Here is a 12,042-nt window from a genome sequence, read left to right as displayed (position 1 = left end):
TTTTACATATCATAAAACAAAATTACATTACCAAAACACATTACCAAGTCCCAAAACAAATTTACATTTCAGAAAACAAATTAACTAGACGCGAAACACTTTTACAAGTCCCGAAACAAATTTACAAGTGGCGAAACAAATTTACAAACGACATTAACCGGAAAGGGAATGTACCAATTCCAAAGTTGACGCGGAAGTGATAACGGAAGCGCTCAGTTTGAGTTGATGGCGGTTGATGGAGTTCATGGTGACCCAAAATGGACAGCGATAGAGTGGTGTTTTGCCCGTTTTGTGGCATACATATGAACCAATTAACAAGATTTTGTTTTTCGTGTGGTCGGTCTTTGGAGTTTTTAAATGGCGCAGACCAGAGTGAAGGACCAGATGTGTTGCAGCAGTGCATACCATATTTTAATGAGGGACACTCGTACGCTGTAATCGTGGACATGATGTCATGTCTACACGGTGTGCACATCAGCTTGAGGTCTCTGAAAAGCAAACTGAATGATGCTGGGTTATATCGCAGAAAGGATTTCTCCTCTACAAACGTCATAATTAGGGCAATACGACTGGAACTTCGTGGACCTGGACAGCTGTTTGGCTACCGCATGATGTGGCAGGTGCTCAAACAAAAGTACAATCTGCGAGTGAAGAGGGATCATGTAATGAATTTGCTCCGGGAGCTCAATCCTAGAGGGTGCGAGAGGAGAGCACGCAGAAGGTTTATAAGGAGAACCTACCACTCCATGGGACCGAACTATATTTGGCACGCGGATGGTTATGATAAACTCAAGCCATTCGGTTTGGCTCTTTCAGGGTGTATCGATGGATTTTCGCGTAAAGTACTGTGGCTTGTATGTGGATCAACAAATAATGATCCAACTGTGATCGCTCACTATTTCCTGTCATGTGTGCGAAACCTCGGTGTCATCCCCATGAGACTGAGGACTGATTGCGGCACGGAAAACGGGACCATGGCCGCAATTCAGTGCACCCTACGCCACCACCACAATGACTACTACTCTGGAGCGTCCAGCCACATGTATGGCTCATCCACAAGCAACCAGAGGATTGAGTCATGGTGGTCCATATTCAGAAAGGGAAGGTAAGTGGCCTTCATAAAGTCATTTAATTATGTGTAACCTTCATTCATTCAAACGTATATGCTTAAAACTTTAACTTTTTTATTATTTATTGATTTCTATAGGGCTCAGTTCTGGATGGAGCTATTTGCAGACCTTACATATGCCAGATACTTCAACGGGAGTCACGAGCATCAGTGTCTACTGAGATATTGCTTTGGTGATGTTCTTCAGAAGGACTTGGATGAGTGTGTGAGACTGTGGAACAGTCACAGGATTCGCCCCTCCAAAACAGCATTATGTCCAGGAGGATTGCCCAATGAGCTCTACTACTTACCACACAGGTAATACTTTGGTGATAGATGGTATTTGTTTTGCTTTTATCTTAAATTTAAATACTTTTAATTATATCTTCTGTTTAACATAGGTTTGGCTCCAGAGACTGTGGATTTCAAATTGAGCAGGCTGAACTGGATGCCTTTCCTGAGACTCACCTGACAAGAGCTCCATGTGGGGACCCAAACATTCAGGAGTACTTGGACTTAGCCATGGAGCACAATCATTTACAGAAGCCAGAGTACTGGCAGTCTTCAACTGAACTGTATCTGAGATTAAAAGAAATTGCTCATCTATGAATTGATTGATTGGGAGATTTATTGTAATGGTGGTGGAACATGAACACAAAGTGTCTTCCACAGCTTCAATATTTCAAAGTGGGAATAAAAATAATGGGTCATGGATCACAATCTAAAACAATTGTCAAAATGCTAACTGAGAATGCTCACATACCCTTACATTATAAAAGCCTCCTTAACAAATGCAACTATAACCTATAACAGCAACAAAGAAACAACATTTTTAGAGTCAGAGCTCTAGGGGTTATCCAGTCATAGGGCTTAGACAGCCAAATCCTGGACTATTTTGAATTCCAAAGTCCATTTGTGATTTAAACACACTATATGTGTCCAGGAGTGGTAATTTCAACAAGTTTGAACATGTATTTGCCATTGGGAATGGGGAGTCATCCAGGAACTCTATTTGTGGCAATGGTTGCAAGCCAGATGGGGGAAGTGATGTCAGCCCAGTTGCAAACATCAAAACGTCCTCCACAGACACAGCAGCCGCGCCTTCTGCAAAGAAATAAATGTTCAGATATACCATGGTAATGTGGTTTTCCAATTAGTTACAAAAAACCTTACAAACCTTCACAGTCAAGGAGATAGTCTGCCCAGTAGGCCACAGTTTGACTTTCTTTTAGTCTCCTATTACTCCCTGAAGGGCTGAGGTCAGGTTTGAAGAGTTTTTCGAGCTCAAAGCCAGTGAGTCGCTTTTCAAAGTGGCACAGGACAGGGGTCAGCAAAGTTGGGTGTTGCTGTAGTGTAGTCAGAAACTGAAGGGCTGAAAGACCATCTTTGAATCTACAAAGTGAACACAAACACTGTTTCACTGCTGTGTAGTGCCAACTGCATTTAACCCTTGAGTTATCTTCGGGTCATTCTGGCCCATCAGTCATTGTGACCCACCGTCGTATTGCGGCAACTTTAACGCATACAAAAACAAAGTGAAGCATTTTCTTTTAACCGTTGGGCTTTCTCAGACCCCCCACATTGCGAAGGTTAAAAGAAAAATATTTTTATTTGTTTTTGTATTGCGTAAAATTGGGTAAACACACAGGTTTATCTGTGTGTTTGTCTGAGCAATTGTCTGAGCACTCCACCCAGCTGCTAGTCCAAGCACTCGTCCTCTCCAAGTTGGACTATTGCAACTCTCTGCTCGCTGGTCTCCCAGCATGTGCAACCCGCCCTCTTCAGAGGATTCAGAACGCGGCGGCCCGCCTGGTCTACAATCTACCCAGACGCTCCCATGTTACCCCGCTCCTCATCTCTCTCCACTGGCTACCTATCATGGCCCGTATCAGATTCAAGACCCTGGTATTGACCTTCCGAGCAGTGAACGGGACTGCACCCGTCTACATCAAGTCTCTCCTGCAGCCTTACACCCCCACCCGCCACCTACGGTCTTCTTCAGACAACCGCCTGGTGGTCCCACCGCTCAAGACCGCCCGGTCCCAACACAAGCTCTTCTCCTGTCTGGCCCCCCAGTGGTGGAATCAACTCCCCACCTCCATCAGAGACACTGACTGTCTCTCCACCTTCAAGAAAAGGCTCAAGACGCACTTGTTCCGGGAGTACAACGGTACTTAGGAACGGTTCGCTTGACCCGATGTTAGTTTCCTCAAGGATCACAATGACTCTTGCTTAGAGACTTGTTGCTCTTGTGGTTAGTGGTAACTGATTTAAATTTTTGGTTCTCGCTGTGATATATTGTTTTATTACTGTTGCTTGCTTTTTCCCACAGGTACACTTGCACTTATAGCTGTTCATGTTGTTTGGTTGTGACTTGTTTAACTACATGCTCTTATGGTTCTTCCCTTTGGCACTTACTTTGGTTGTTCACAATGTGTGCTTCATGTTTTGGCTACTCGCGATGTTTTTTGGCTATCTTGTTGTTATGATCAGTGACCTATGCACTTTGTAAAGCTCTCTCTTGGAAGTCGCTTTGGATAAAAGCGTCTGCTAAATGAATAAATGTAAATGTAAACACAACGATGGTTCGTTATGAACCTTTGGGTCATGTGACCCGAAGGCAGCACAAGGGTTAAATTATCTAAAGAAAACTTTTTGAGGTTCTCTTCACGACAATTATGATCCACCTAAAAAAAAACATTTGGGGAAAATGGTTGTGTGATAACATTCTTTTGATTTGCACATGGAAAGGTGTTACAAACTGCAACAAAAAAAAATCACACGGAGGAATGACACAGCGGGCAGGTTGGCAAGGAATGGAGAGACAGACATCACATAGTGTATTACAACTGAAAGCCTAAGGCAAAACATTTGTCACAGTGGCTAACTAATAACAGATACACATGCCATGAAGCATTTTAAACAAAAATGTCATACATAAACATAAAAAAGAAAATCACCATCATAATTCAAAATATTATCTTACCTGTCAATTACAGATGAGTTGCGGTCAATAATATACCACTGGAGGTAGTCTGCCACAACTTCTTTCTTTTCTTCCACAGCAGCCACATGTCTCAGACAGCCTGCTGTCTGTAACATTGTGCTGTGTCTCATGATACATTCTTGCAGAGCATCCAATGAAGCAGCATTCTCAATCTTAAAGACAAATAGTCATAAACACCCCAGTAAATAACTATGTACTATCCTTGCCCATTTTTATTCTGTGACATGCAGTAACCCTACCCTATCAAAAACAAATACATTCTGCAAATTCTGTGTATGCAATATAGGAAGTAAACATTGTCTTAAAACAGTGCAGGAACTATGTCAAACTCTGTCCTACCACATTGTAGATTTATGCTATTCTCACCTCTCGCAAAGCTTTACCTATTTCTTCATCAGTTATTAAATTAACTGTTGATTTGAATGAAGGCTGGCCGGCAAGATAATGTACAAGATCTTCTGACAGGAAATGGGGTCCTGGACCTCCATGTACAACTGACACTGCGATCATCTTTCCTGCCATGAAGTATTCATCCTCCCTAACAGCTATGAATGAATTCATATTGCAAAATGAAAACATACAATACATTATATACTTTAAGATATTGAGGAAAAAAGCATATGCTGTGTCATCTATTTGTTTAATGATCATTAACCAACCATTAGTATAGCACACTTCTAACCCCATACATACCATTTGCATTGTAGACCAAGAACCGATGTCCTTCTGGTCCATCAAAAATGGGCCGGTTTTTCAGGTGTTTCATTAGCAGAGATAAAAATTCTCGTCTTGGACCACCAGTGTCAATTCCCTCCTCAAAAATACCAGCATCATCAGTAAATCTGACCAGCATGTCACAGGTTTCAGAATATGTTGTACGCTTGAAACCTCTGACGGCTCCATCCCAAACATTAGCCCTTGAGATGTTGAACCTGCTGACTCTTTTGTGATCAATATGAAGCGCCAGGTTTGCTACAATGTCAGGTAGTGTAATGTCCATCTCCTCCCTGTAATGACAAAAAGTGATTTAATTAATGGATATCCCAGACAGTGCACACTTTTACAACAGTTATTTAAATACCGGAATGCCACACTCAAAAGCTAATTTTACACTGCCGTGTGTTGGAAATTCTCCACATTGACTGCAACCAGCTCCTCATCCTCTTCCTCAACACCTGGTGCATACAGGTCCGTGTATTTACTGTTGGGAAATTACAATTTCCATGTTAAAACATCTTACAAACACAAATTTCTTCCCCATGAATTTAATTGAAAGTATGTGTCACTATCCTTTTTTTAATTTATTTTTTACCTGTAGCAAGTCTTGTCTGGATTTGTTTCAGATGGATCCATATCCTCAGCATCAGATATTACTATCTGAAAAACAAATTAAAATGTCTGAAGCATTTACATTACATTTAGCAGACGCTTTTGTCCAAAGCGACGTACAAGGGAGAAACAACAACTCTAAGAAAGGTCAGGCTGCCACAGTCTGCCCTATTACCTGTCCAGGCCGAATTGTTGCTGAATGTCCCGGTGCATCTCTAAAACATGATACAAATAATACAATTACTACATTAATTATTACTGTTCTTCAGGCCTACAATAGTCATGTAAGAATGTAAACGAATACAGGCAAGATTCCTATTGTTTGATTACCACTAGAAAGGATAAAAAATGTTGACTGTGTGACAAAGGCTAGATGTCAAAATGTACCTACCTTTCATCTTTAGGTTTGAGTTTGGGAGTACTTCGGTTTTGTGGTTCAAAAACCTGAGAGGAAACGCATTAATTTATCAACAATTTGTAATAGCTTCGATAACTGTTCCCTTACCCCATACAGTATATATATATGATGGTGAAAGGTTGTCAGTATTGTCATAGATAAATCAATACATGCATTCATAAATAAATAAGTATTAAAATAAATAAATAATTGATGTACCACTGTGTCAGCTCGATTGAATTCAGCTGTGCTCCTTGATGCGATGACAATTTCAGAATCAGAGTCTGAAGTATTATCCATTGCTGTAAAAAAAACAAACAGATCATGTAGATAATGCAGATGCATCCTTCAGTAGAGTATCTAAAATATGTAAAAATGTTGAATCCTGAGATCCACTAACCTCCTCCTTTAAAATGTGTTTCTAGGCAAATGAAAAATGTGATCCTGCAATATGGCCTTCCTAGTTCCTTTTTATATTCTGCCAATTTGAATGGCCTTTCTGATCCAGGCACATGGACCACCTCTGAGCAGTCTGGATACAAAAGGATGTACGGTCCTTCTGGCATGTCCTTGTTAAATGTTTTCATTTTCTGGACAGCTTGTGTCAGTACATCAGGTGCTGCTACCTCTGGGTCTACAAATAACGGGAGTGTTTTCCCTCTTAGAGGTTTTAAATCAGTTCCATTTGGCACCATCAATCCAATGTTTATCTAATAAAATGACAAAGATGTATTAAACATAGGTAAAATAAAAGACTATACATACATCTGTGTTTCCCATTAATTATGGAGAATGTGTTGTCCCTCCATGGTCTAATTGGTGCCACCACAGATTCATAGTGAGCCGAACATGTCAATAAGCTGCACTCTCCAATTCGATAGTGTCTCGCCCTGCATCTCGGGCGAGCATCTCGCCCTGCACGAGAGCTTCTGTTATTCTGCCTAAATCTACGCAAAGATACCCTCTTCAAATATGTTAGTTTTTCTTTTTAACTTAATTTAATCTGTACAATAAATCTACTATGATACAGATCCATTTAAGAGTCACCTCGAGTCAGACAGTCGAGTTATAAGCTAACAGTCAGTACAATTTACCTGGACGTGTTTTCGTTCTTTAGCCCGATGTCTTCCTCTCGGCCCGTAGTTAAAAGACTGACGCTCTTTGGACTTTGAACTTCTGTACTCCATGAACTGTTTGTATGATGTGCAAGGTTTTTCTGCTGAAATTAGCAAAGCTCAGTTTCAAAATAGAAAGTTAACGGCCGCTAACCAAAAGCGCTATTCACTTTCATTCAGGTAGCGAGCGTTATGCTGCACTTACTTTGTTTAGCATTATCCGGCTGTTGAGATGTCCCCTGTGTGTTTGGTCCTTCTGTCTGGTCTGCGCCATTTAAAAACTCCAAAGACCGACCACACGAAAAACAAAATCTTGTTAATTGGCTCATATGTTTGCCACAAAACGGGCAAAACACCACTCTATCGCTGTCCATTTTGGGTCACCATGAACTCCATCAACCGCCATCAACTCAAACTGAGCGCTTCCGTTATCACTTCCGCGTCAACTTTGGAATTGGTACATTCCCTTTCCGGCTAATGTCGTTTGTAAATTTGTTTCGCCACTTGTAAATTTGTTTCGGGACTTGTAAAAGTGTTTCGCGTCTAGTTAATTTGTTTTCTGAAATGTAAATTTGTTTCGGGACTTGGTAATGTGGTTTGGTAATGTAATTTTGTTTAATGATATGTAAAAATGTTTTCCAAAATGTAAATTTGTCTCAAGCTTTGTAAAAGTGTTTCAGATTTTGTAATGTTGTTTTGCCCCTCTCGGCCACCGTAATTCTGTCCTAATATTTCTTTATCTCTAACTCTACCTGCCTCCATCCAATCAGAGAAGCTCTCCAATCAGGCTAAAATCCATTCTTTTCTCCACTTAAACTTATTTCGCAATTCAATAAGGTCCTTAAAAAAAAACGACCCCACACTCGAAAATCCTAGCAGGGGAGGGGAAAAGTGAGCTTGATCGAAGTTAGACGGTGTTTGCACAACCACTATGATGTAAAGGGAGTTGTGTACTGAATGTAGAGAACAGAAATTGAAACTTAAGTATCGATCTTATCACGCCAGTATCAATCAATAGGCTACTGATACCAACGTTGGTATCGATACTATCGGTCTTGAGATAGATTCGCCCACCCCTATGCTGTACCATCTCGCAGAGGATCGTGAACACATTTTCATTGACGTCTGTGTCAGTCAGGGCTGATATCATTGCTATAATTTCAGCGAAGCTCTAAATATGTAAATAAAAAGTGAATTGGCAGTGGCCTCCATCTCTTCAGCTTCCGCCAAAATTTCGACCACTGTAGCATGCAATATTTCATTCATTGAATCCACACTAGTTGCTGCCATCTTCAATTAGTCAAAAAAAGTCGATTCAAGTTGAACCACAGGAATCAGATGCTTTAACCCGCCCCCTGACTTGGTGACGGGGGGCGGGATTTGCTGCAGCAAATTTGACCGTGGATAAATGTAAGTATAAATAAATAAATTTAAGTATAAATAAATAAATGTGACATTTAACATTTATATATTTAGTGTCTCATTTAATTTGTAATATATATATTTTGTATGTCAATTAGGCATTGAATTTATATAGTAATTTATTGAAACTTTGTGTAATATATTATTACACAATATATAATAAGTATTTAACCATTCAATTATTAAATGATTTATTAATTTAGTTTTGGCCCCTATAATCCTCCATACGCTTGATGCTATCCGAAGCGGAACCAGAATGCCAGAGCATTAGCAACATTAACAACAACATTAGCAAGACAAAACTCTTTCTAGCATGTGTATTGACAGGGAGAACCTGTCAGTTGTGTTGTCGATGCCTCAAGAGAAAAAAGGAAGTGACCAAAGCATGCCGCAAAGCATTTTTTATTTTATTTTTTATTAACAGAAAATTATTACATATCTTCGAATACACATATTACAAAGATATAACAACAATCGTACACTAGGAGGTGCTTGATGTAGAATTAAATAAAAATATTGAAAAGTTTACAGGTTCTCAAAGTTTTCACAGCTTTTTGCTTCATTGAGAATCTTATTGAAACAAAATAATGCTCAATTTCTTTCTTAAACAAAATAAAACAAGGCTTTTTACATGAAAACTTACATTTGTGAATATAGAACTTTGCCATTAATATAATAAAATTTATCAAATAAACCTGATCACAATTGTCTCTAGTCCTCTGACCGAATACTAAGTGTTTCCACTTCAAAAGAAATTGGTCATCAATATTAACTGTAATAAAATCACAAACATTCTGCCAAAAGATTTTCACATACGGGCAGTGCCAAAACAAATGAACCACAGTTTCAGGGTGACTGTCACAAAAGGTACAACTATAATCAATGTCAATTTTAAATTTAAGAAAATAATGTTTCACTGGGTAAATTCAGTGTATAATTTTAAAAGATACCTCCTTAACTTTGTAATCAAATACTGATGCTTGCCGCAAAGCAGTATCTCTGGTCGTACGATGTGTATGACGTCATTGACATTTTAAAAGGCTTTTTAAGACAAAAATTGTCTGCTTCTGCTTCTTCAAAAATTGAAGAAGCTGAACGTTACAGTCGACGTTGGAACCTCAAGCTACTCAATCTCCCGGAGGCTGCCAGTGAGACCGCAGAAGATGTACGGAAGCACATTTTGGACATCTTCGGCAAAATAGTTCCAGAGGAGAAAAACAAGATGGGATTCCTCATTGATACCGTACACCGGATCGGACGCCTTAGAGAAGACAAGAGCCCACGTCCAGTGATTAGGGGTGGGCGAACGATGCCTTGTGAAGCTTTGGTGGTTTCTTCCGGATTGTGCCGGCCCAAAGAGCCGAACTATCGACGCATTGAAAATGAACAGCGTCATATAGCAGCCGTTTAAATTGGCTGAATGAGGCGTAGTGGTTGTCTCCGACGGTAGACTACCCTACGTTATTTAATATTTTAATTAAGGCTACATGTGTTCATTTTTATCTGATATTAGTGCTCACACATTAAAATGTTGTGATACATCTGTAGGCCGTTAGAATTATGTCATTTTCTCACAGTAAAAGTTAAAGAATATTTACTGAGATTCTCTGCACCGGGGCGCGAACTCGGGTATCCAGACTCTCATAATTAATACGTTGTCGTACAACGCTTTAACCAGCTACACCACCGAAAAAGCCGTTACTTATCAATACTAGAGAGGCTACAATTTCTTTGGAAATTGTAGGGTGTGCTTGCTTGCGTCGGTTGCACAGGGGTCCGTTTTTGAATGACATTTTTACAACTGATATTTCTGTATATTTTATATAAAAATGCATACTTATTATTTATAAAGATTACATAGATTTTAAAGCATTTTTTTTTTGCTTCTCATTTACAACTGAAAATACGAGTGAAGTGTAGAATGAAATAGATGTCTTCTCATTTCCCCTGCAAGAGGCAGCCTCATCGTTGAATCAAAACGAATAAATTTGGCAGACCGGTGTAAAAATTGACCTAATCTCTACGACTTAAACGTCATTTTAAGTTTTTCCCTTCTCATGATATTTTCAGGCATTTAGCCTACTCATTGCATTCATTCATTAATAAAGAACCCCCTTTGAAGATTATTCTACGACGTTACCCGGTAGTAGAAGATGGAATCGCGATTCAAACAGTACCATCTGCTAACTGAAAATATGCCCCCCAAAACGTAAATAAGCTTGACATTTATTTAGTGGAAAATCGCTCATTCATAAAAAACTCACTGGTAGCGATCATTGTCAGTAACAACGCAAAATGCGATATAGCCCTGTGTGGAGAAGCTGCCCCGGTAAATTGTACTACTACGGTACAGTACTAGACTACTGCTGTTTTCGTCTTGGTAGCGATTGCGTTGGTTGAATTCGATTTAACGTTCCGTTGTACGGTTTAGGCTCAAATTAATTATTTTCATGAACAGATTGACAACGTTTAGGCTGTGGCAATGAAGTTCAGGTTAGTAGTTAGATGGACTTTTGATTTAAGTAAGGGGAGTGCCGAACATGTTCTGTCGCCGTTTGACTTCCTAAACAGCTGTGTACTGTAGATGTTTTTGTAGTGTGTCTCGCGTAAGCTACAGCGTTGCAGTGAGCTACACTGGTTTGAAACCACAGGTAATGGTAATTTCACCAACAAATCGTTTTCTAATGTCAGAATAAATCCTACAACGAAAATGTATATGTGAGGAATGTTTATTTTAACGATTGAAAACAGATACATCATAGACCACTGTAGTATGTGTTGCCCGGGCAACACAGGCTAATGTCATGATGCTAATACTTCAGTGAAATAGTAGACTACTGTTTCCGAAAGTAGATGTACTTCCTTAATAATATCAGCTTATATTGTACATTACACATCACAATTGTGTGTCATATCACAAAGTAAAATGAGTAAATAGTTATCACCCTGGCCTCTTTGCTTGTGGCGTTTCTGCAGCTGCCTTGCAGTAAAGCTATAGTTAGCCTAGCTATCCCCCAAGTTAACAGATGCGAAACGAATGTTCTGCCAAAGGTAGTCACGCGTGTTTTCGTGACGTTAGTGACGCAGTGAAGTTAGTAACGTCAGTGACTGTGGCTAGCAAATTAGCCACCGTTAGCTTCACTTTCCGCCACAAAAACTTAACTTAAGCCTAAACCATGCAACGGAACGTAAATTCCAATAGAAGCAACTCAATCGCTACCAAGACGAAACTTTTGACACCTACATTGTCTATGTAGGCCAAATATTGACTGAGTTTTAGGGGGGCAAAAATAATAATAAAAATAATAATAATATATATGTGAGAGAACAAAGGTTGTGCCCTTGCCGAAGGCAAAGCACACCCAATAACATTATGTATGCTCTATACAAGGCCTGGTTCCAAATGTGCACTCCACGGTGGACAACAAAAGGACCAATAAAGGTTGGATCTTGTTTTAAATTTTTATGTCAAAGACTGTACTAGTATAAATGCCATAATTTAATCACAATGTCACTTATCTTAAACTGTGCAGACTACCTTACCTCCTCCGCCACAACCACAACCAGCAACATCCCATCGTAGGTTATTCAAAAATCTTAATACTCAACAGTAATTAAAAAATTGAACACAATAGTTCAATACTATGTACATAAACTATGAAGG

At 39.5% G+C, this 12,042-nt stretch overlaps 2 protein-coding genes across 2 annotated transcripts; one reads left to right on the top strand and one right to left on the bottom strand.

Annotated features, from left to right (window-relative positions):
- Window positions 1–240: 240 nt before the first annotated feature.
- Window positions 241–1,794, top strand: LOC136957713 (uncharacterized). The gene is made up of 3 exons (XM_067251851.1): window positions 241–1,105; window positions 1,208–1,426; window positions 1,510–1,794. The coding sequence occupies exons 1-3, from the start codon at window positions 258–260 to the stop codon at window positions 1,715–1,717; spliced, it is 1,275 nt and encodes a 424-aa protein (XP_067107952.1). The 5' UTR covers window positions 241–257; the 3' UTR covers window positions 1,718–1,794.
- Window positions 1,795–4,776: 2,982 nt separating this feature from the next.
- Window positions 4,777–7,498, bottom strand: LOC136957959 (uncharacterized). Its single transcript, XM_067252173.1, has 9 exons — window positions 7,162–7,498; window positions 6,936–7,060; window positions 6,242–6,551; window positions 6,061–6,143; window positions 5,836–5,888; window positions 5,620–5,659; window positions 5,428–5,492; window positions 5,227–5,316; window positions 4,777–5,122 (listed from the first exon to the last, which is right to left on the bottom strand). Exons 1-9 carry the CDS (start codon window positions 7,328–7,330, stop codon window positions 4,777–4,779), a joined length of 1,281 nt encoding a protein of 426 aa, XP_067108274.1. The 5' UTR covers window positions 7,331–7,498.
- Between the last annotated feature and the right edge of the window lie 4,544 nt (window positions 7,499–12,042).

The sequence above is a fragment of the Osmerus mordax genome, chromosome 15 (assembly GCF_038355195.1).
Source record: "Osmerus mordax isolate fOsmMor3 chromosome 15, fOsmMor3.pri, whole genome shotgun sequence".
NCBI classification, from domain to species: domain Eukaryota; kingdom Metazoa; phylum Chordata; class Actinopteri; order Osmeriformes; family Osmeridae; genus Osmerus; species Osmerus mordax.
The sequence above is the reverse complement of the archived record's forward strand: the minus strand, read 5'-3'. Positions and strand labels throughout refer to the sequence as shown.

Bases quoted from the DNA above. Each gene is read 5' to 3' on its own strand.
- LOC136957713 (XM_067251851.1), top strand. From the start codon at position 258: ATGGACAGCGATAGAGTGGTGTTTTGCCCGTTTTGTGGCATACATATG. The intron at 1,106-1,207 runs GTAAGTGGCCTT...TGATTTCTATAG, and splicing joins TCCATATTCAGAAAGGGAAG to GGCTCAGTTCTGGATGGAGC. The intron at 1,427-1,509 runs GTAATACTTTGG...TGTTTAACATAG, and splicing joins CTCTACTACTTACCACACAG to GTTTGGCTCCAGAGACTGTG.
- LOC136957959 (XM_067252173.1), bottom strand. From the start codon at position 7,330: ATGGACAGCGATAGAGTGGTGTTTTGCCCGTTTTGTGGCAAACATATG. The intron at 6,552-6,935 runs GTAAATTGTACT...TCATTTTATTAG, and splicing joins AAGAACGAAAACACGTCCAG to ATAAACATTGGATTGATGGT. The intron at 5,123-5,226 runs GTAAAATTAGCT...TTGTCATTACAG, and splicing joins AATTTCCAACACACGGCAGT to GGAGGAGATGGACATTACAC.